The following is a 20,652-nucleotide window of genomic DNA, read 5'->3' as shown; positions in this document are numbered from 1 at the left end:
TTTATGCAATTAATATTTGGAATCTAAAGAAAATCAGCATAATTTTCATTTGTTACAAACGCTTTTATTTTATAAAAATAAAATCATATATATTATATATATGTACATATACATCAACAATAACAATTAGTATAAAATATATAAAACCAAATATTAAACATGACACAGATTGTTTTTCTTAGGATTAATGTAAATTACATACAAAAATTATTAAAAATTGTAAACTACGGTAAAAGTTATTTAACGTTATTTCTGTAACTGTTTTTCCAAATGTAAATATAATTGACTTTATATAATTATATGTACGTGAAAGTCAGTTGTAACATGATAGTGTATTGTAAAAAAGAGGCATGTTCCCAGCTTTTAATATCAGTATTAAAATGCACGTTTTCGATATGTCATTTAAGCGTAAGTCATAATGCCCGTCAATTTTCTGTGTTTACATTCCCTGATAAACGGGCATACGCTTTGCTGCAAATGCTGCAAGTCCTTCGAGTCTGTCTTTTGAATGTACAATTTCATTGTAACATTGTTCCTCAATTTCAAGCCCATCGGTGATAGATCCTTGAAGTCCCTTTGATATCGCCGTTTTTGCCACTCTAAAACAAAATATATATAAAGTATGTATAAGCCAGGGTAGTTTATACTTCCCACTCACCTTACTCCAAGTGGTCCATTGGGTAAAATTTCTCTGGCTATAGATAAAGCAGACTGATAAGCAGCATCCCCCTCTTTATTTTGTGGAACTACTTGATTTATCAGACCAATTTTCATCGCTTCTTGACCGTCGATTAAACGTGCCGTATAAATGAGTTCTTTTGCTTTAGCAGGTCCGATTATTCTTGGAAGTCGTTGTGTACCACCGGCGCCTGGAATAATTGCCCATTTTGTTTCGACAAGACCCATTGTAGCTTCTGATGCTGCGACTCTGATATCTGTGGCTAAAGCAAGCTCTAATCCTCCGCCTAATGCGGCACCATCAATGGCAGATATCACTGGGGTCGGTAAAGATTCTATGTTGTTCATCATGTTTCTTAAGCACGAAACAAATTGGGCAGTGCCTTTAGTGTCCATTATTGTTCTTTCTCGTAAATCAGCACCAGCACAGAAAATTTTTGGTATCATGCTGCGAATAATCAATACTTGCAACTTTGAATCCTCTTTCATGGAAGAAATAGCATCGGTTAACTGATTAACTAAAGTCTTTCCAAGTGTATTACAAACATTTGGCCGATTCAGTCCCAATACTGCAATGCCATTGTCCTTTCCATCCAAATATTTAAGTATTATTTCCTTTGGTTCATCTTTTGGATTTAACATTACATTTGTAGACATTGCCTTCACAGCAGTTTTACAAATGTTGTGAAAAACATGTCTGGTAGTTGTCGTTAAGGGACCCATTATGTAAAGCAATTGTATGTAGCTTTTTGCTGAATTAAGTCCTGTGCAAGTGCAATCTGAAAAACAATTTTCATTAATAAAATGTATGACATAAGAATATACAAATTGCAATAAACAATATAATTTGTTTATAAAAATTGAAATTTTATATGCTTAAGTATAAAAATAAAATAATACCACAAGTAAAATTTTGTTTATTCAAGTAAGTAAATGAATTGTAAAATTATTAACAAATGGTTATTTGTAAATAATAACGTTGATATGTGTTAGTATGACTTGCGTTTCTTTTTCGAATATATTACATTATCTAATTGAAACATAAAAATAGAAAGAAAGAGTAGCTATGATAGAAAAATTCAGATTGTGTAAGAATTAATCAAATCAATTAATAAATACTGGTAGATTTAAAAAAAATGTAATAATTACCGTATTTTTTCCAAACCGTAAAGGAATGTTATGAGGCGACTCCTTGGACTTTATGCACCGTCGCGTTTTACCAATAACATCACATTATTTGTGGAAGGGAGAATCAAGGAAAGTTCAAACATAACGCAGTAACCTCAACTCAGCTTTCAATACCTCCGTGACGACGTCGCAGACGCAACTACTTAGTTGCTTGAAAAATGAAAGAAAATTATACTTTGCGATTTATTGATGTTATACGTGTATTTATATAGCGCGCGTTATACGCACACTGATAAGACATAAATAGCAGTATACATGATACGATTTTCTATTTGGGTCAATTTTATGAAACGTAAGTAATTAAAAGAATCAAAAGAAAAATATTTTCAAATATTTTATAAACTATTTTTAATTATACATATATATATATATATATATATATATAGATTATTGAGACATTTAAATTTTTATATGAATATAAATGCAATCCAGCTTTATCCTAAAATTCTCAGAGATCCGATTAAAATAATCTTATAAATGATAAAACGAACAAAAAGTATCATTAACGACTACATCACGTACGATAGATAATGATTCGAAATTTGATAGGAATTACTGGGGTTATTTTAGGATAATTAAAAAAACAAAGAAAACAATTTATGACTAAGGAAAATTTAATGATAAAATTAAAAATCTTTTCAAGTATCTGGACATTGTGGAAAAAGGAACGAAAGCGATACAGCAAGTCTAACAGTTTCATTTAAAAGTGGTTATATGTGATTACATAATTATGTAAATGAAATGAGATAAAGTAAAATCAGAATAGTGTGTTTACCATAAAAAACGAAATATAAAATGAAAAAAAAAGAAATATAATTATCACAAGTACGTGATATGTAAAACGTACCATGGCAGAAAAAAAGTGCAGATAAAAATGAGCATAAAAATAGTTAGCATTTATCAGTTATTTAAGTAGAATAAAAAAATATAATCAGTTGAAAAATGAAATTATTTCATATCTCCGAATATTTCATTTTGCCATTTTATTAACTTATTATATTTAAACGTAAGCTCAATTGTCACGCAGAATTAAAAATATCGCAGCATTAAAAAGTTCTGACTTTGCAAAGAATTCGTAGAAACTATTACAAATAAATAAATAAATAAATAAATATCCGATGTTGACCTGAAATGAAAAGGCATTTTCTTTGATCAGCTTATCTTGTCTTATCTTAATTTTTCTTTTATTTTCTTCTAAAACCAATTGTTTATTGTTTCAGATTCAACAAGATGCAATGTTTTACCACTGGTTCGAACAGTAAGAAACAGGACTGCCATAGAAAAGAACCATTTTCCAGTAATGTAAAAAATGGTTCAATTTTATGGGTAGATTAGCTGATTTCGAAAAAGATCAACAGTTTACAACGACGAAATTTTATGCGGAAGTTATTGTAACAGGTGGAGGTCGGAGCATTGATTTTGTAGCTAACGATAATTTCTCTGAAACCAAATGAGCGATGTGGGAAGATCTTTTCCATACGAATTCACGTGTTCTGTCGTGATCGTCCGTGCTTTCCACTCGCACCTAATTAAAATAAAATTCAATTAATTTTCTAACTACGATATACAAAATAATACAATAAATCAGGTTATTAACACACTTGTTTTGGTTGCAGAACTCGAATAGAATTGAGGGTAGCAACGCCACCGTGAAGAACTCGAAGACTCAATTTTCCGGACATTTCAGCGGTGGTTGCAGTCGCGCTTCTCAGTTCTTTCTTCGCCGTTCTACCGAATTCCTTTTCAACTTTCAATATAAGAGGACCCAGCGTGAATCTCGTCTTTATCATGGTGTGATCGCTCATCATGTTCACCGATACATCACCCGATCTTTGAAGGCTCGCGAGTCCGTAAAGGGTTGCCCGTGCTTTTGGCTTAGCTTTCTTCGCCTGTGGATTCAATTTTATTTATCAGACCAAACTATTCGTCCTTTGTTCTCACGTTAATGCTTACCTTATTTTTGTTATTTGTTACTTGATTCTTCGTTTTGTTTTTCGTTGTACCTCGATTTTTGTTCGTTTTTTTACTGCCTGTACCAGACGTGCGTCGATTTGTAGATTTTGTAGCGGATTCCATTATGGATCTGTTCCCAATGTCGGACGAAGTAGTTGCGAGTGCCTCCTTTTCGATCGCGTTCAAAGATGCAGTGATGTTTTCGGTATTCTCCAAAGTTTTCTATAAATCATTATTAGCATATTAGCAACAATTCCATTCTTCTACCAGACGTATATTATACCTGTGTATTTTCAAGAAGATCCATAGCGATCTTCTCGGTAGTGATCGTTACTCTATCGATACCGCTTTTCTTCGTCCCGCTCTTATTACTGTTCTTCTTCAATTTCCCTTTGCTCTTTTGTTTGTTCGTCTTTGATCTAGTATTTGGATTGGTCAGTTTCACCGTCACTGGATCGTAATTGTTGCGCAAGATTTTATTTATCCTTTCCAAGATGTTGTCGACGAAACGATTGTATTTTGCCACGTAGATCGCTGATACGTCGCTGCTCGAATCCGATCGCATGCCACCTGAAACATATAATAATATCTTTTCAATTCGTATGCACTTCGTGCGAGGTATTTAATTTTGAAACGGAGTGTATACAAAGTGGCGTTAAGGTATGCGATGAATGGACGAGAAAAACTTCCGTGTGCCGACCTCGATGAATTAAGTTCGTAAGAAAGAGCGACAATGTTAACGGTATATCGGAATCCTTTGGTAAAGCCAAACTGGTATCCGATCTGTGTCACGACCCGTTTCTCTTCACCTACAGACCTGTCTGAGTGAACACGTATGGATAAGGTGCCTAAAAACTCTCCCCGTTCGTTGATCTTGTTTCAGCCACTTTCTTCGTGTCATCATCAAATTGTTATAAACCATCAGGGTTTTCTATCGATTCTTCAAATACCAATGAAACATTACAGTACCGAGACTGGGTAGGCTTTCCACGCGGAACGCGGCTGTCAGAACGCGGCAGGACTTTTAATTAGATGCTCAGAAGTCCAGGTCAATTAACTTTCTACAGGACTTGGAACGGCCAGGTCCAGCAAAGGTGTGACCATAGCGTCGGTAGAAATTTTTTTTTTTTTTTTTTTCTCAGCTTTCACCGAGCAAGTGCGGATCCAAAACGGAAACCAGGCCAGTGACCCAACGTGTAAAAGCGTGAACGTGAGTGGCGGTAGAAAAATCTGGTTCCGTACGCGACCCTGACCCACAGCCAAAGTCATGGCTGTTTCTCGTCCTCGATCAGAAATCGTGTGATACAATTTTCCTCGTCAACCTGTCGGCGATCGATCACGGTTTTATTTTTCCTGATTACATTTAACGATAGCTTCCGTTTCGAAGGTGGATATATCAAGGGATCAACGGACCGATCGACGTATCAATAATAAATAACGTTCAATCTTTCTGGACTTCAAAATGTCTTGGAATTTTCCAAGTTTCAATATTTCAGAATTGTATGGTTCTCTTTAATCAACGGACGATTCTAGAAGCATTGAGAAATCGTAAATGCATAATTATTTATATCGTGAAAGTAACAGAAAAAAGTATTTGAAAGAAATAAGATAATTTTGCGATAAATCCATTCGCAATAATGTATTACGGTATACGAATTTTTCCACTTTACGAGCGAGGGTTAAAATTAGAGTTCTAATTAATAATTCTGCATTTGTACGAGAAGCAACCGCTGCGAAGGGGTTAAAAAAAAGCTAAGTGACAACACATCACGCATCGAATGATAAATGAAACGAACAGTACATTTCGAGAAATCATGAGAATAGGAAAAGAGAACTTATCCTTTGGACGATGGTGTTAGAAATAAAAGTCAATACACAAGTTTTGTTTTTTTTTTGTAAAAACAATAAATTATCTGTATTTTGCGATCCAGAATGGACAATGCCTCTGTACAAGCATTTTCTTTTTTCTAAACAGAAACGTTATATTACAATGAAATAAGCGACACCGTATTTGGCCATGGTTTTTCAAAGGGGTGTTTTTAAAATGAAAACAATCCATTTCGAATTAAAAAAGATTGCGTTAATAAGTGGCCAGTTACCGAATCGCTTATTTTGTTATTCGTGGCTCTGTTTCTCTCTCACTCTTACATAAAAACACGCGGAATCCCTCATTATTCTTTTTTTTACAAATGTTTCGACAAAAGAAAGAAAATACGTGACGTGAGGTCACCAAGCCAAAGCACCTTTCAATACTATTTATCTCACACCATCAAAGTACCTTTCCTTCGTTTCGCATTAACGTCCAATATCTATAATTACTTTTCATGCATGCATTTTAAAGTGAAATTCGCTGAAAAATAGAGAAAAAGAAATAAAAATTTGAGGCGGATGTATAAAGCATCTTATAAAATAATACGGTGCTGTCTGTTTAGTTTTATATACATATATATAACTGTGTACTGATGATATTTACCATGTTCGAGCTCAGTTGGATATATCTACCCATAAAAATCAATTAAAAATATTCTCTGAAGTCAATAGAAACATAATATAATAAATTCTATTCAAAATATGAAAAGTAGCGAGAAAGCCGCCATTGCGATTCCGCGCATGCGCGCTCATTCTCCGCGCATGCTGCGCAGTCTCGTGGGGGCAGTCGCGTGTCGACGCCTGTGGTGGGAACACCGCGCTGCGCAACGATCCCATTTCGTGGACAGCACTGTACTATTAAATGAATATAAGGTAACCTCTTCATTTTGTAGTCAGCGAAAGAAATGCAGGTACTTTGAATTATTTCTCATTCCATTGCTGTTCTTACGCGAGTTTCGAATACTTTAGCTATGTACAATCCCCTTCATATTCGTTTTCGAATTTTCCTATGCTGTTCGACATGCAAATGATTATGATTAAAGATATCGATGTTAATAAATAAAAACATTAGAAATAGAATAAATATTATCGTTATTAAATTACTACAACTACTACCAACGAAATGAAATATGAAAATACTCGTTTCAGGATAATTTTTCAATGAGAAGAATGAAATTCGTCGAACAGCATCAATCGATAGGAGCTTCTCAGATGAAACCTCGTACTGGACCTTTTGCCTTTTTCAAAGTGCGCAAGTTCTGTTAGCCGTAAGAGCGGTAAGCTATTTTGAAATTTAGTTAGGTTATATTTCTCAAATGAAATCATTCGTGAACCGATTGTCGAGAAGCCGAAGCATAAACGAGCAAAAATAAAATGGATCACAGACGAAAGCCTTTTTATTCCGACCACGTTATGTTTGCTCGTTTACTTAACTTTCATGCGTTCGCGCGTTCGTTGCCTTGGATTGGTATCTTGCTAATTGGAATGACGACGTTAGTGTTTTATTTCCGGTCTACTTGTTACCTTGATTTCTATCATACCATTCCAATCATGTTTTCGTAAATTCATATATCAGATAACCGATCAAAAATAAGACTTTTCTCCTTAGAGAAATCGTACTTTATACAGGACGTATCAAAATATATGTTAAAAAAAAAAGCAAAAAAAAGCAAGATCACTTCTCGGCAACGATTACGTTAATAAGCTTAACCGAACTCTCGAACGACAGAGGAAGCATCGACTGCTTCGCAGCGATGAAAAGAGCGATAGGAGTTGAGCAGATTTATCAGGAATGATTGTTCGCGACTTCCCGCTCGTTTCCCTCCTCCTCGTTAGACGGTTGCCTTCGAGGAGGGGGGTGTAGCACGCGTGCGAGATTTACGCGCGTGTTTATGCCCGTTGAAACTGTGTTTCTTGCTCTTTCTCTTGAACTCACGTGCTTGTCTGGCGCCGGTGATGTCGGTGATGCTGTCGACATCGTCGTCATCCTCGTCGTCTTCGTCCTCGTCCTCGTCCTCCTCCTCCTCCTCGGTGTAGACGAGATCGACGTCTTCGTCGTCGTCGTCGTCATCGTCGTCGTCGTCCTCGTCGTCCGTGTCGGCCACGTTGGTAGACACGGCGGGAACGTGGACAGGATTCGACACCGATTCCGCAACTTCCAAAGTCGACTCGTGTACGTTGGAGGCCGCCTGACCCTCGGCGATCGTGTTACCCTCTTCGTCCTCGGCACCGGTCGATTCGTTATCCGCCCCCGTTGCCTCGGCCGCAACTTCCGCCGCCTGTTCCGTTTCTTGAGCCGCGGCATTTAGATCAGCTTCGACAGCGGCCGGAATCGCTTGGACGGCCGGTTGCGATGCTGGGGCAACGGGTTCTACGGCGCTCGTTTCCTCGTCGTCGTCGTCGTCATCGTCCTCTTCGCCTGCAATCATTTGTCGATTATTCGTTTTACGGAATATAAGTAGCTCAACGACGAGATGATAATGCGAAAACTACTCGCAGTTATAATTCATCTTTCGAGATCTAGGTCAATGCAAAGGAAGTAGCGCGTAGAAATTCTTTTCGAACCGAGATCCCCGTCGATTTATGTTAATTCGAGTGAGTTTGAAATATTTTGTACCGTTACGCGTCAGAATTTCTCTGTTCGCCTAACCGGAAGTTTCGATGTTTGCATAACGGCTAACGTTTGCGATGTCGCTGTACTTCTCGATTCACGTATCTTCGATATCGAAATAGAGTAGAGGCGTTATTTTACCTAATATATCCTCGATGAAACGTTCCAGATAATCAGAATCGTCGTCATCGTCGTCATCTTCCTCCTCGTCGTCGTCGTCGTCGTCGTCGTCACCCGTGATATCGAAATCCACGTCGTCGTCGTCGTCGTCGTCGTCCTCGTCTTCGCTGACCGCTGGTGGTTGGGCCGCTTGCCTTTGCGTTCCAACCACGTTACGGTTCAACGTTTTCTCTTCGGATATCTTGGCCGTTGGTAGTGCGAACGCCCCGATTGTCAGGCAGCACAGCACCGCCAATGCTATCGCAAACTTCATTGTTCTACAAAAAAAAATAAAAAAAGGAAAAGAAATAAAGGAATTTTTCATTTTTATTATTATTAGATTCATTCAGACTTCACAAACGACGATATCGCGAATTGAATTCGAAGTATCGATCGATCGGTCACAATTGAATGCCAAGGTGTCGACACACGAGCAGCTAGTCCACTATCGTTGTACACAATGTCACTGAACCCGTAGTGTCTGATTAGAGAACATCGTTTCCTTGAAGAGGAACTTCCGGTTGTTCACCAATTCACGAATCGATATCCAGGAATTAAGGGGTTGCCACGATCGAACAGGGTATCACGGAGTCAACGTCCCTTCGACTCACCTCTCAATTCGTTTCTTTCTTTCTTTCTTTCTTTCGACGAATGTCCTGTTTCGTATCAGGGAGCACCGGGTGACCCGTGTCTAGGATGATCGGACCGTTCGATCCACGCGTCTGATCCACCAAGCTAACCGATCAGAGTGTTAAAACAGACGAGACGGCTCGCCACGACCCTTTTATACCGACTTACCTCCACCGCACTCGTTCTCGTTCGTCGTCCTCTTTCCCGATCGTGTACTACACCTTTTTCGTCTTCTCCACGTGGCTCATTGCCTTTTCTTCCTCTCCTGAGAACGCGCGTTCCGCCGTTCGTAAATGAACCGGTGCGCTCCACCACTAATGAGCCACCCTGTACGTTAATTAATTTTAACAGTAATTCGTTTAATATTTCAAGCTAACCAGATAAAATCATTCATTTTAAAGCAGCTTCTCCAAAGGGAAAGTATTCCCCCCAATATATTTGGGTGACCTTTGAATTTTCATAGATCCATTTTTTTTTCCCTTATCTAATTTGAAATATTTGTTTTAGGTATTCGCAACGATGGGCGATAGCGGTAATGAAATATCGCGAATAGTTTGGACGAACAGCGAGGAGTTGGCAAATTTAATCGAAAGTACGTAGAGGTATGTGAACGCATGGGCGGACGGTACGATTTCAGGTGAACGAAAATCCGGAATTCTGTTTGAGGACAAGGAGCGAAAGCAACGCCTGATTGCTGGAGCGATCGTCTAACTGTAAATACGAGGCAGCTTCCTCTTCGCTCTAACTAGATAGATCATATTCCTCGTATCCGTTGAATCAGATTCTTCGAGTTATCAGATTTTTTACTTACATTCTTTTACCATTTCACAATTTTTAACGCTGTAAATTATATTTGCTGTAAAAGTCGTGCTGTAAAGAGCATTCTAATCGCATCCGTTAGTGCACTTTCGTATGATGCGACAAACGGTAACTTTCTAGCACATTAGAAACGAATTTGATTCACCTGCGTGCACTGTATATGTGCTTTTTTTCGTCATTGATTTTCAAATGACCGTACAGGGTGTGCTAAGAAAAATATTGTTACGTTCCTTGATGTTTGCTCTACAAAATAGCCGACTCCCATTCTTGGGTAGCTTCTGTCAACTTTGTAATAAATTATTAAACACGTCGCGGCGGGACGTTCTGTATCGGCTAGGTGGACCACGCCGTCCAGTATTATGATCAGCTGACCGAGCCGATATTACCCAACTCTATACAAGTTAGACCAGAGATGTTCAGGGAAGCTATGGTGTCCTTCCCACTCTCTGTATCGTTTCGCCTTAAATAGTTTGCGACAGACAAGATATAGAATCTATCCTTGTCTCTCGCAATCTATTTGACAATGTCTAATTCTATTGTCAGAGTATATTCCAATCGAAACTATTCGTTTATTCACGTTCCGATTTCTGTCCAGTGTTCGCGCATTTGGCCAGCATTTTATGCGATCCGGGAGTCCGTAAGGATCAGCGTGTCCGTCGTCGACTCTCCATTCGATTGGAATATGGGATTTGGTGTCACAACGCGCCAAGGAAGTAGTCCGCCGCTTCGTGAATTAGTAATCAGGATGTGTGCTGCGACTGACGAACACATTTTTCGTGTATACGACCGTCGTAAGTATGTACATATATATATATACAGGGTGTCCCATGGGTCTGGTCCAAGCTGTATCTTGGATCTATCGATCTTCGACCCGAATAGCTTGGATACTTTTTTGTAGAGAATACCAAGATGCATCGACAGACCTTTAAACGAATGTACAATTGTAATTTGGAATAATGAAATTGACCTTGAAATCAAAATGGAGCAGCAAAGATTTCATTTAATTTTTTCTGGTAATGACTTTGATATTTTTTACCATTTTTAGACATACCTTGGCCCAGTTGCCTGGACCATCCAGTACCTGTTGAAGAAGCGGCAGAGAAAGGCGAGGAAGAGTGATAGTGAAGAAGAGAGGAAGATAGCAGAAGGAAAGAAAAAAAAGAACGGATGAAATTAAAAGAAAGAAAGGCGATGACGAGATGAAAAATTGAAAGAGAAAGTAAAAAGGAGAAACAGAGAAATAGAGGATGCAACAGGTGAGAGCTGTTATTAATGATCGTGTAATGGAAGAAGAACAAGGAGTTAGAATGATAGAAATTCTCTGTAAAAAAAAAAAAAGACTAGAAATTGAGAGTAACCAAGAGGCGAGAACCGTCGTAGGGAACAAGAGTAGGATAAAAGCGATTCTTTGTAATTTCTTCTAACATGTACAATTTTTTAGAAAATTGATTTTTTAAAAAAGTACATCGATTGGAGATGGTAAAAGCTAACATGCGTGAATTGTTCCACGCTGGAATCCTTGACTGTGTCATTCGCCCCAAGAATGTCATTCATTATTCATTGAATGAGCGAGAATGTATTGCCCCCGAATTGTGTGCTTGTACGGTCTTATTGAAAATTCAAATTCGCAATACTTTCAGAGACAAAAATACACGTGTTATAGCTATTCAGATTTTTTTGTACAGTTACAATCAGTAGAATCACCCAGCGTAGTTCGAATAATAAAAAAGTAAATTGATTTTAGGGTGGTTGTATCACAACAGACTTGGTACCAATCGCGTCAAAATGGAAATATTTGAATTTAAAATTATAACATTTAATATAACTGGAGAACGCTATTTATAACTTTTTTCCAACCAGAGGATTATAGATAATATTAATTCTGTTATAACATTTAAGTTTTAGTATGAAATTAATGTTATCTATAATAAATAAGTAAACAAAGTACAATTTTCTTATCATATAAATATAAATACAATCGCTTTTATTTTTAAATACTTAAGTTGTTCTGTAATTTACTGTTGTTAACTGCGCATCTACGCATCGACAGAATTATATTCTAGGATTCAAGGATAAAGGGAATTCCAGAGGTATTGACACGTATTTAAAAAATAATATATAAAGTTTAATTTCAGTATGAAATTCGAATGATAAGCATTGTATATGTTTCAAATAGTTTAGAGTTCATTCTGTTTTATAATGTTTTGCGGTTTGTTTTTGTATTATTCAACAGCTGGTTTAGTTCCTGTCAGATGGCTTTTGTCAGTCGGGTTTGAACGACTCCAGTCATACTTAACCTCTTCTAAAAACCATCTATAAAATCTGAAATTATTACATAAATAATGAATTTAATAATTTTTACCAATTAAATTAGATGTGGTATTCTTTGTACAGTCTTATTTTATAATAGCAATGATATTTTTCATATTTATAGGTGATAGTTTATTGTTCATTTATTATGTCATGAAATATACATATATATATATACTGTGTTATAATTATTAATCCTTAGGATAATTCAGTATATTAATTAAAGTAATTTTCTCCTAGTTTTAAATATATTTATTACAACTATAATGGCACAGTCATGTACATCTCCGGCTTGTACAAACAATATGCATGAAAATCTCTCTGTTTCTTGCAATGACTTTACAACAGATTTTTATAAAGTGAGTAAAAGTATATCAATTTATGACATAGTTGGTCTGTTTATTATTAATTATAACTAATAAAATAAGCAATGTATTTATATTTTAGGAATTATCTGCCACTAATGATAAAAATATTGTTAGTTCACCGCTAAGTATCCACATGATATTATCCTTACTTTCTCATGGAGCAGAAGCTGAAACTTTTGATGAACTGATCAATGGTATTCGTTACCATTATAAGGATTTAATACAAGATGCATATAAATCTTTAATAGCTCAACTGAATGTAAGAAGTTATATTAGTTGGGTTGTGTTAAAAACAAAAATTAATATAATAATAGTTCATTTCCTTATAAGGAGCTGACAACAGTTAAGTTATATATTGCAAATGCGGTATGTATTCAAAATGGATTTGAATTACACACAGAATTTTCAGCAATAGCAGCAGAAGCTTATCAATCTGAAATTATGAGTATAGACTTTAAGCACAGTAAAGATGCAGCTATGAAAATCAACGCGTGGATTGAATCAAAAACAAATGATAAAATAGTAGATCTTGTATCTTCAGGTAAATATTTTTATTGTATAATAAATCAAGAAACATGTATCATAATATAACAGAAGCAATTTTTTTGATACAGATAATATCGACGAGGAAACGAAATTGGTACTAATAAATGCAATTTATTTTAATGGTAAGTGGTTACATATGTTTGATAAGCAAAAGACACAAAATAGAGAATTCTATGTTGCTAAAGATAAAACAAAATCAGTACCAACAATGTTTAACAAATCCAACTACAATTATGGTAAAATACCAAAATTGCATGCAAAGTTTATTGAAATTCCATACCAGGTACGTTCAAATGTTTAATATTATACATCAAAAACTTACACTATATCTTACAGAATATGGATATCATAATGACAATATTATTACCCGACGAAGTAGATGGTCTGACAAATTTGCAAAGTAATTTTTCATGGGAAATACTTAAAAATGCATCTCGATTGAACAGAGAAGTCCAATTATATCTTCCAAAATTTAAAATAGAGTTTACTGTAGACTTGGAAACTATTTTACGTACGGTATGAATAACATTTCACATATATTAAGTACATAAAAGAATTATACTTCACATGTGTTATCAATTTTAGCTCCGCGTAAATAAAATATTTGAAGATAATGCCAATTTCAATCGCATTTCGAATAAACCATTGAAAGTTAGCAAAATTTTGCATAAAGCGATAATAGAAGTTGATGAAACAGGTACCGAAGCTGCAGCCGCAACAGGTATATTTCATTCAAATGAAGGGTACATTTACCTCAAATTTTATATAAATTCATGTGGTTTTATTTCAGTTACTAATATGAGATTTTGTCGAATGGCAAACTTACCGGAAGAATTCATTGTCGATCGGCCTTTCATGTTTATAATTGAGCATAAACAAACTAATATACCACTTTTCATTGGAAACGTGAGAGATATAAAAGTCACATCTCAAAAAGACGAGTTATAAGTAACACTTTATTTTAACCAAAGTACACGTTTTTCCCTTATAAAATATATATGCACAAATATAAAATATATATATGCAATTCCATTCGTAAACCAGTTACGTAATTGTTGCGTTAAAAATCTTTAATGCTTCATTTATAATGTTCCTTAATTCTATTTATTAACTCTTCTTTTTTACCAGATGTTTTTAAACATAACTTCTGTAATATGTTTTTTAACTGAGGTACTGTGAACTTTTGTATCTGTAAAAGTAAGTAAATCTTCAATTATTAATATTACTATAAATTTTAATTACTAATATTTTAAACAATGTTTTTATTATTATACCTGTCCATTCATAGCAAGCTCTCGGATTTTATTTGGATCTTCTAACGCAGTACTTTCTCCTGCTGTGCCAGCACTTTTACTTTTTTTCTTGGCCGGTTCAACCCTTGAATTATCAGTGTCTTCATTAAATATTTCATTGTATTCTTCCAATAAGTCTTTTACCCGTTCCCGTATCTCTTCAGTGTTTGGAACTGGAATAAAATTTTAATTATATGTAAGTGAATATTATTATTACTTTGTTATGTTACAGTTTCTATTCGTTAAAACGATAAATACGTATTATTAATATTTTCTAGATAAAACTTACGTGTAGTATCAGGTGGGGGATCACTTTCTTCTAACTGTAAGGCTAATGTTTCTATAGTCTGTTGTTGAATTTGAAGTTTAGGATTTGAAAACAAATCTGGATTATATTCAATGTTTAATTTATTTATCATTTTTTCGAATAACTCAATACCATTTGCATTGGTTGGAGGTGGATTTTCATTATCATCGTATATGTAATCCGACAGATTAGATTCATTAAGCTTTCGAACATTTTCTAGGAAAAAAGATAAAAGATTGTTTCTTTTCTTGTTTTCACAGAAAATTTATGTGCAAATCAAATTTGTATATCTTACAAGTGTACCTTTAAATGGTATTTTATATAAATAAAATCCTCCTCTTCTAGTATGTGGTATCATAGTGTATAAAATGGGTGAAGAATGTTTTCGTATTGACACTGCACATATTATCATTAAATCTCTTGCATCGCATTTATGAAGTAACGCCCCAAATAATAAATTTTTATCTGAAAAAAGATCCAAATTTATATAATATTATTTATATACTGACATTCATAATTCATCGAAATTGTAATTACTGTTACCTTTATTACTTTTTTTAACAGGTATGACAAAATGTGGTGGCCCAAAGTGGTACAACGGATGATAAGAAATAGGTTTTATACAAATTAAATCAATGCCTCGTTCTCGCATTGTACACCAAGTCCTTTCTTCCGCTAGTGTAAGAAATATATTTTTACCACCAAACGTTAGATATTTTTTAACATCCATTTCTAAAACAGGAGATGCTCTCTCTTTGCTTTCTTCATCTCCTGCTTCTCCCTACGTTAAGATTAGAAAAGTTATTAAAAAAATGTAACACAAAAGAACAGATATTATGGTAAAATACATACTCCATCACTGGCTATTTGTAAATACGTGCATGAAGTTAATGGAGTACTTGTAGCTTTGCTTATGTTGTTCTTTTTCAAATATTCTGTTTTACTGAAACAATTGTTTTCTAGATTTAATAAAATTCTAAGGAAATAGAAGAAATTTGAATAAAACTCTGTCTTACACGCAAAGGTTACAAAGAACAACATCTATATTCACATTTTCTCCGAGTCTCAAAGGGAGTTTTGCCATATTCCTAGATGGTAATTTTATTTGCTGCACTATATCTCTTAAAGACATTCTCTCGTAATCATCAGGATCTATTTTTTCAGATAGCATTTCTAAATCTTTATAAAAGACATCATGATTCCAATTTTCACCCAGCCCAACAACAAATAACTGAAGTTCTATATCATTGTAACTTTGTACTTTTACTCTTATTCTATGTTTTTCATTATCAGTCACTGGTGGATTATCTTTACATGTAAAAAGAAGAACTTTCCGAATTGGCATAGTAACAGTGACAGACCTAAATACTCTTGCTGCTTCCCATAAAACATCATGTAATGGATAAGCTGTAGTAGAAGCAATATCTTTGTAATATTTCCACTTGCCTCCTTCATCTAAACAAATTATTTCAAAATTATTTTACTATTTCATTACTTGCAATCATAAAAATAATTACCTATTTCCATTATTTCTTTTAAATCACCCATTGAAACAACATCTAATTTCTGCAGGGTTAAAATATGTCTTGTTCCTGAATTTGTATCCCCTTTATCTGTACCAAATAGAATTAAACCCATCCAATCTTGTCTGCACCATACCAATTTTTGTTTAAGAACTTCTTTGTATTGCTTAATTAAGTGTTAGATTATAAAATATAAATATAGAATGTAATAAATATTAGAAACTAATAATAAATGCATCTATAGATACATTAGCTGTAAAATAATATAAATGATTCCTTTACCCTAATGCATTGTAAAAAGTACGGAATTCCTTCATCTGGATCATTTTCAAACATTGGAGGTGTCGCATCAATTACAAACAGTACCCCATCTCGCACACCATAAAGGTCTTTAAAATTTCCCTCATCACTTTCCTCATTTTCCACATCTTCGTCACTGAATGACATTTTGCAGTTTAATTAACAAAGTTCAAATTTAGCCGTTTATTTTTCTTCAGGAAGAAAGATCAATGGTGAATTCAAACACTGATTAGACAATTGATGTGAGGGTATTTTGAGTGCAAGTGGACAACCGGCCTATTTTATATATCCTTATATTATACAAATTTATAATTAACATACAAACTAAAACGTTAATTACAGTTAAATTGCAAAATTAAACCTTTTATAGTAAATAAACTCAAATTCCACCATTGCGCCATCTATACGAAAACGGCTGAAACTACTCGACAAGTAGTTTCCGCGATTTCCCGATAGGTGGCGCCGGCGTCGATGCTTTGGGGTCCTTGGAACCCCGGATGGTAGGTCGGTATGCAGAGTTAACTGATGCTCGGGGTCCCTGACACCCCAAGAATAATCTTAAATCCGACCGTTGCGCCATCTATACGATAACGGCTGAAACTACTCGACGAGTAGTTTCCGCGAATTCCCGACAGATGGCGCTAGCGTCGATGCTCTCGGGGTCCTTGGAACCCCAGATGGTGGGTCGGTGTGTAGAGTCGATTGATGCTCGGGGTCCTTGGAACCCCACATGGTAGGTCGGTATGTAGAGTCAATTAACGATCGGGGTCCTTGGAACCCCAGATGGTAGGTCGGTGTGTAGAGTCAATTGATGCTCGGGGTCCTTGGAACCCCTGAAGGTAGGTCGGTATGTAGAGTCAATTGATGCTCGGGGTCCTTGGAACCCCAGGCGGTAGGTCGGTATATAGTCAATTGATGCTCGGGGTCCTCGACACCCCACGACTAAAATTCGACCGTTGCGCCATCTATACGAAAGCGGCTGAAACTACTCGATGAGTAGTTTCCGCGGTTTCCCGATAGGTGGCGCCAGTGTCGATGCTCTCGGGGTCCTTGGAACCCCTGATGGTGGGTCGGTGTGTAGAATCAATTGATGTTCGGGGTCCTTGGAACCCCAGATGCCATAATGTCAACAGTGAGTACAGTATGTGTAATCACTAAATAATATAAACAGAAATGATACGTGCAATATAGATTTAATGAAAATAATTAAATTAATTTGAGGTACCGTAGGTGTGGTAAAATGTCGGGTGAAATAGATATTTTTGATGATAACGAGGCTCAAATGCCTCAGGATCTTGGAGATGATGTTGTCCAAGATGTTTTAAAGACTGGCACAGATTTACGCCAATATTCCAGACAAATTGAAAAGGAATTAAAGGAAGTCGAAAATAAATCTATTCAGGACTACATTAAAGAGAGTGAAAATATAGCCAGTCTTCATAATCAAATTGCTGCATGCGATAACATACTAGAGGTCAGACTTCATTTACGATCATAATGGTAAAAATGAATTTATTACAATTACTTTTTTCTTACAGAAAATGGAATCAATGTTGATGAATTTTCAATTAGATCTAGGGAGCATTAGTTCAGAAATACTTTATCTCCAACGTAAATCTGTAGCAATGAGTCAACAGTTGTCTAACAGGCAGATAATTAGAGGTCCTCTCAGCCAGTTTATAGAGGATATGACAGTGTCAGAAGCTCTTATAGCGTAAGAATGATGTTTATATAAATACTTATATAAATCGAGATGTTTTATATTTATAATGTAATTTAATATACACAGAGGAATTATGGATTGTCCTGTAACGGAAAAAGAATTTTTAACCCAACTGCAAACGTTAAATCATAAAATCAATTTTGTAAAGGAGCAAAGTTTTAAAGAAGCAAAATCTTGTTTAGACGTGAAAGATATATTAGAGAAGTTAAAAATGAAAGCTTTGGCAAAGATCAGAACGTATCTTTTGGAACAAATTTATAAGTGCAGGAAACCAATGACAAATTATCAAGTGCCGCAGAATAATATGTTGAAATACAAATTCTTTTTTGAGTTTGTTTTAGCGAACGAACGAAACGTAGCGGAAGAAATTTGTGGAGAATATATTAGCACAATGAGTAAAATATATTATTCATATTTTAAATCATATTCTTCAAGATTAATGAAATTACAGGTAACAGTATAATATTTAAACAAAGAACTACATTTATTGATGCTTATCAAATATTTTTTAGTTTGAGGAAGGAGCAACTAAAGATGATTTAATGGGAGTTGAAGATAACGTGGGAAGAGGCATTTTTCACAAAACTACATTAAAACACAGGGGTACTGTATTTTCTATAGGTAACAGAGGTGATGTTTTAAATTCTCAATTGGAAGCGCCTATAATTGTACCTCATACTGCCACAAAAACAAGAGTATGTGTATCTATGGATTTTTGTTCTAAGAATTATTCAAAATTATAGTTAACTATTCAAGAAGTTAACAAAATTTAATTATGTACTTTATTTCAACAGTATCATTACGAAGCTCTTTTCAGAAGCGAACAGTATGCTTTAGTAGATAATGCTTGTCGAGAATACTTGTTTTTAACCGAATTTTTTAAAGTTCGTGGTGCACAAGCAATGGATATTTTTAATCAGGTAAAGTAAAACAATTTTTTGATGTAGTTTCAATTAAATTAATGATAAATGTGTTTCCAATAGGTAATGGGAAAGACATTAAACTTGATGGTGAAAAATTTGCAATCTTTTGTGGATGATTGCTATGATACAATTGCTTTATTCCTTTGCTTACATTTAGTGATGCGTTATCAATTAACTTGTCATAAAAGAGCGGTGCCGGCTTTGGATAAGTATTGGGATAACATGACATCAGTAATTTGGCCTAGGTATTTATTTGAATGTACTAATATAATTTTAAATATAGTTAACGAATGTAATATTACTTGCATGTTTCAGATTTGAGTATGTTTTCCAGTTAAATATTCAAAGTATAAAGGATTGTGATCCGTTAAAATTAACCAGAGAAACTGGACCGCACTATGTAAGTTTGAAACATTATACTCGAGAAGGATTAATTTTTTATTCCCAAAAATTTATTTATAGATTACAAGAAGATATGCTGAATTTAGTGCTGCAATGGTTAGCGTAGTCGAGGGATTTCCTTGCGAAGGGGCGACACAGTTATTAGCAGAATTAAGGGAAGCTGTTCAGTATTTCTTATTAAGAATGGCAGCTACGTTTCCTGATAGAACTCAACAATTAGTTTTTCTCATTAATAACTATGATTTGGTTCTTGGTGTTTTTATGGTAAGAAATTAAATTTAAATTGTTATAATTTTTAATTACTTACAATAAGAGAGAATATCAGACAACATTAATTTCAACTATTTAGGAAAGAACCCGAGACAATTCAAAAGAGGCTGAAAGTTTTCGGGATCAATTAAATGCACGTTCATCGGAATACGTTGAGGAAATTTTAAGTCCATACTTTGGTGGTATAATACAATTAGTGAAAGAATCAGAGGCTTTAACCGAGAAAGATCAAGCAGATGATTTAAAAAGACAAGAGGGAAAAGCATTAGCGCTGGTACAGTCTTTTACAAATAATTGGAAAAGGGCGTTAGAAGAAATTAATCGCGAGGTACTGAAATCATTTCCCAGTCTGGTACTGGGAACAGCGTTGTTTCAACGTGCAATGACACAATTAGTGCAATATTACAACAGACTTCACAAGATATTACCGCCAAATGCGCGAACTCAGTTGACTAATATTCATCACATAATGAGGGAAATTAAGAAATACAAAACGAATTATTAAAAAAGCTGAACAACAATTTTATTGTTGTTTACCATAGATTTCATTATTGCTATATGTTTAACGTAAACACATGACAGTAAGCATAATATGTTAAACAATGTTGATTTTTCAACAAGTTTGATATAAACGAATAAGTAATAGATAACAGTTTAGAAAATATAAAATTTCTTGGTAAAGGTTTTTCCTTGATCGAATAATAGTAAATATTTGTAAATAATTTAGTGTATTAGTGCAATATAAACAATAATGAAATGTATTAGGCAGTGAAAAACACTG

General features: G+C 35.0%; 6 protein-coding genes and 1 long non-coding RNA gene across 10 annotated transcripts; 3 read left to right on the top strand and 4 right to left on the bottom strand.

Annotated features, from left to right (window-relative positions):
• Positions 1–234: 234 nt before the first annotated feature.
• On the bottom strand, positions 235–1,970 carry LOC117604907 (methylglutaconyl-CoA hydratase, mitochondrial). Its single transcript, XM_034325507.2, has 3 exons — positions 1,828–1,970; positions 659–1,457; positions 235–599 (listed from the first exon to the last, which is right to left on the bottom strand). Exons 2-3 carry the CDS (start codon positions 1,399–1,401, stop codon positions 440–442), a joined length of 903 nt encoding a protein of 300 aa, XP_034181398.2. The 5' UTR covers positions 1,402–1,457; positions 1,828–1,970; the 3' UTR covers positions 235–439.
• Positions 1,971–3,241: 1,271 nt separating this feature from the next.
• On the bottom strand, positions 3,242–9,205 carry LOC117604895 (uncharacterized). Its single transcript, XM_034325467.2, has 7 exons — positions 9,070–9,205; positions 8,441–8,736; positions 7,625–8,107; positions 4,103–4,389; positions 3,820–4,041; positions 3,468–3,755; positions 3,242–3,391 (listed from the first exon to the last, which is right to left on the bottom strand). Exons 2-7 carry the CDS (start codon positions 8,730–8,732, stop codon positions 3,242–3,244), a joined length of 1,722 nt encoding a protein of 573 aa, XP_034181358.2. The 5' UTR covers positions 8,733–8,736; positions 9,070–9,205.
• Positions 4,935–6,389, bottom strand: LOC143305318 (uncharacterized). Its single transcript, XR_013062202.1, has 2 exons — positions 6,293–6,389; positions 4,935–6,169 (listed from the first exon to the last, which is right to left on the bottom strand). It is a non-coding gene; the product is annotated as an uncharacterized LOC143305318 (long non-coding RNA).
• LOC143305317 (uncharacterized) lies at positions 6,391–11,254 on the top strand. Of its 4 annotated transcripts, none has more exons than XM_076688340.1 (4): positions 6,391–6,561; positions 9,596–9,680; positions 10,503–10,698; positions 10,953–11,254. In XM_076688340.1, the coding sequence occupies exons 1-3, from the start codon at positions 6,391–6,393 to the stop codon at positions 10,622–10,624; spliced, it is 378 nt and encodes a 125-aa protein (XP_076544455.1). In that variant the 3' UTR covers positions 10,625–10,698; positions 10,953–11,254. The 4 variants fall into 4 exon arrangements, with proteins under 4 accessions (XP_076544455.1, XP_076544458.1, XP_076544456.1 ...); XM_076688343.1 differs by lacking the exon at positions 6,391–6,561 and adding an exon at positions 6,838–6,965; XM_076688341.1 differs by lacking the exon at positions 6,391–6,561 and adding an exon at positions 6,838–6,965 and having other exon boundaries at positions 9,596–9,690.
• Positions 11,255–12,042: 788 nt separating this feature from the next.
• Positions 12,043–14,618, top strand: LOC117604901 (antichymotrypsin-2). The gene is made up of 9 exons (XM_034325490.2): positions 12,043–12,341; positions 12,458–12,576; positions 12,665–12,844; positions 12,916–13,126; positions 13,200–13,414; positions 13,468–13,647; positions 13,717–13,852; positions 13,922–14,328; positions 14,420–14,618. The coding sequence occupies exons 1-8, from the start codon at positions 12,320–12,322 to the stop codon at positions 14,077–14,079; spliced, it is 1,221 nt and encodes a 406-aa protein (XP_034181381.1). The 5' UTR covers positions 12,043–12,319; the 3' UTR covers positions 14,080–14,328; positions 14,420–14,618.
• On the bottom strand, positions 14,069–16,944 carry LOC117604892 (Inverted repeat-binding protein). Its single transcript, XM_034325456.2, has 9 exons — positions 16,536–16,944; positions 16,248–16,419; positions 15,747–16,185; positions 15,583–15,673; positions 15,274–15,511; positions 15,034–15,195; positions 14,713–14,946; positions 14,406–14,596; positions 14,069–14,320 (listed from the first exon to the last, which is right to left on the bottom strand). The coding sequence occupies exons 1-9, from the start codon at positions 16,698–16,700 to the stop codon at positions 14,210–14,212; spliced, it is 1,803 nt and encodes a 600-aa protein (XP_034181347.1). The 5' UTR covers positions 16,701–16,944; the 3' UTR covers positions 14,069–14,209.
• Positions 16,945–17,678: 734 nt separating this feature from the next.
• Vps52 (vacuolar protein sorting 52) lies at positions 17,679–20,612 on the top strand. The gene is made up of 9 exons (XM_034325857.2): positions 17,679–18,027; positions 18,092–18,267; positions 18,343–18,727; positions 18,789–18,971; positions 19,071–19,196; positions 19,260–19,444; positions 19,515–19,599; positions 19,662–19,865; positions 19,951–20,612. The coding sequence occupies exons 1-9, from the start codon at positions 17,794–17,796 to the stop codon at positions 20,374–20,376; spliced, it is 2,004 nt and encodes a 667-aa protein (XP_034181748.1). The 5' UTR covers positions 17,679–17,793; the 3' UTR covers positions 20,377–20,612.
• The last annotated feature ends 40 nt before the right edge of the window (positions 20,613–20,652 follow it).

This window comes from Osmia lignaria, chromosome 5, assembly GCF_051020975.1.
Source record: "Osmia lignaria lignaria isolate PbOS001 chromosome 5, iyOsmLign1, whole genome shotgun sequence".
In the NCBI taxonomy this organism is placed as follows: Eukaryota; Metazoa; Arthropoda; class Insecta; order Hymenoptera; family Megachilidae; genus Osmia; species Osmia lignaria.
The sequence above is the reverse complement of the archived record's forward strand: the minus strand, read 5'-3'. Positions and strand labels throughout refer to the sequence as shown.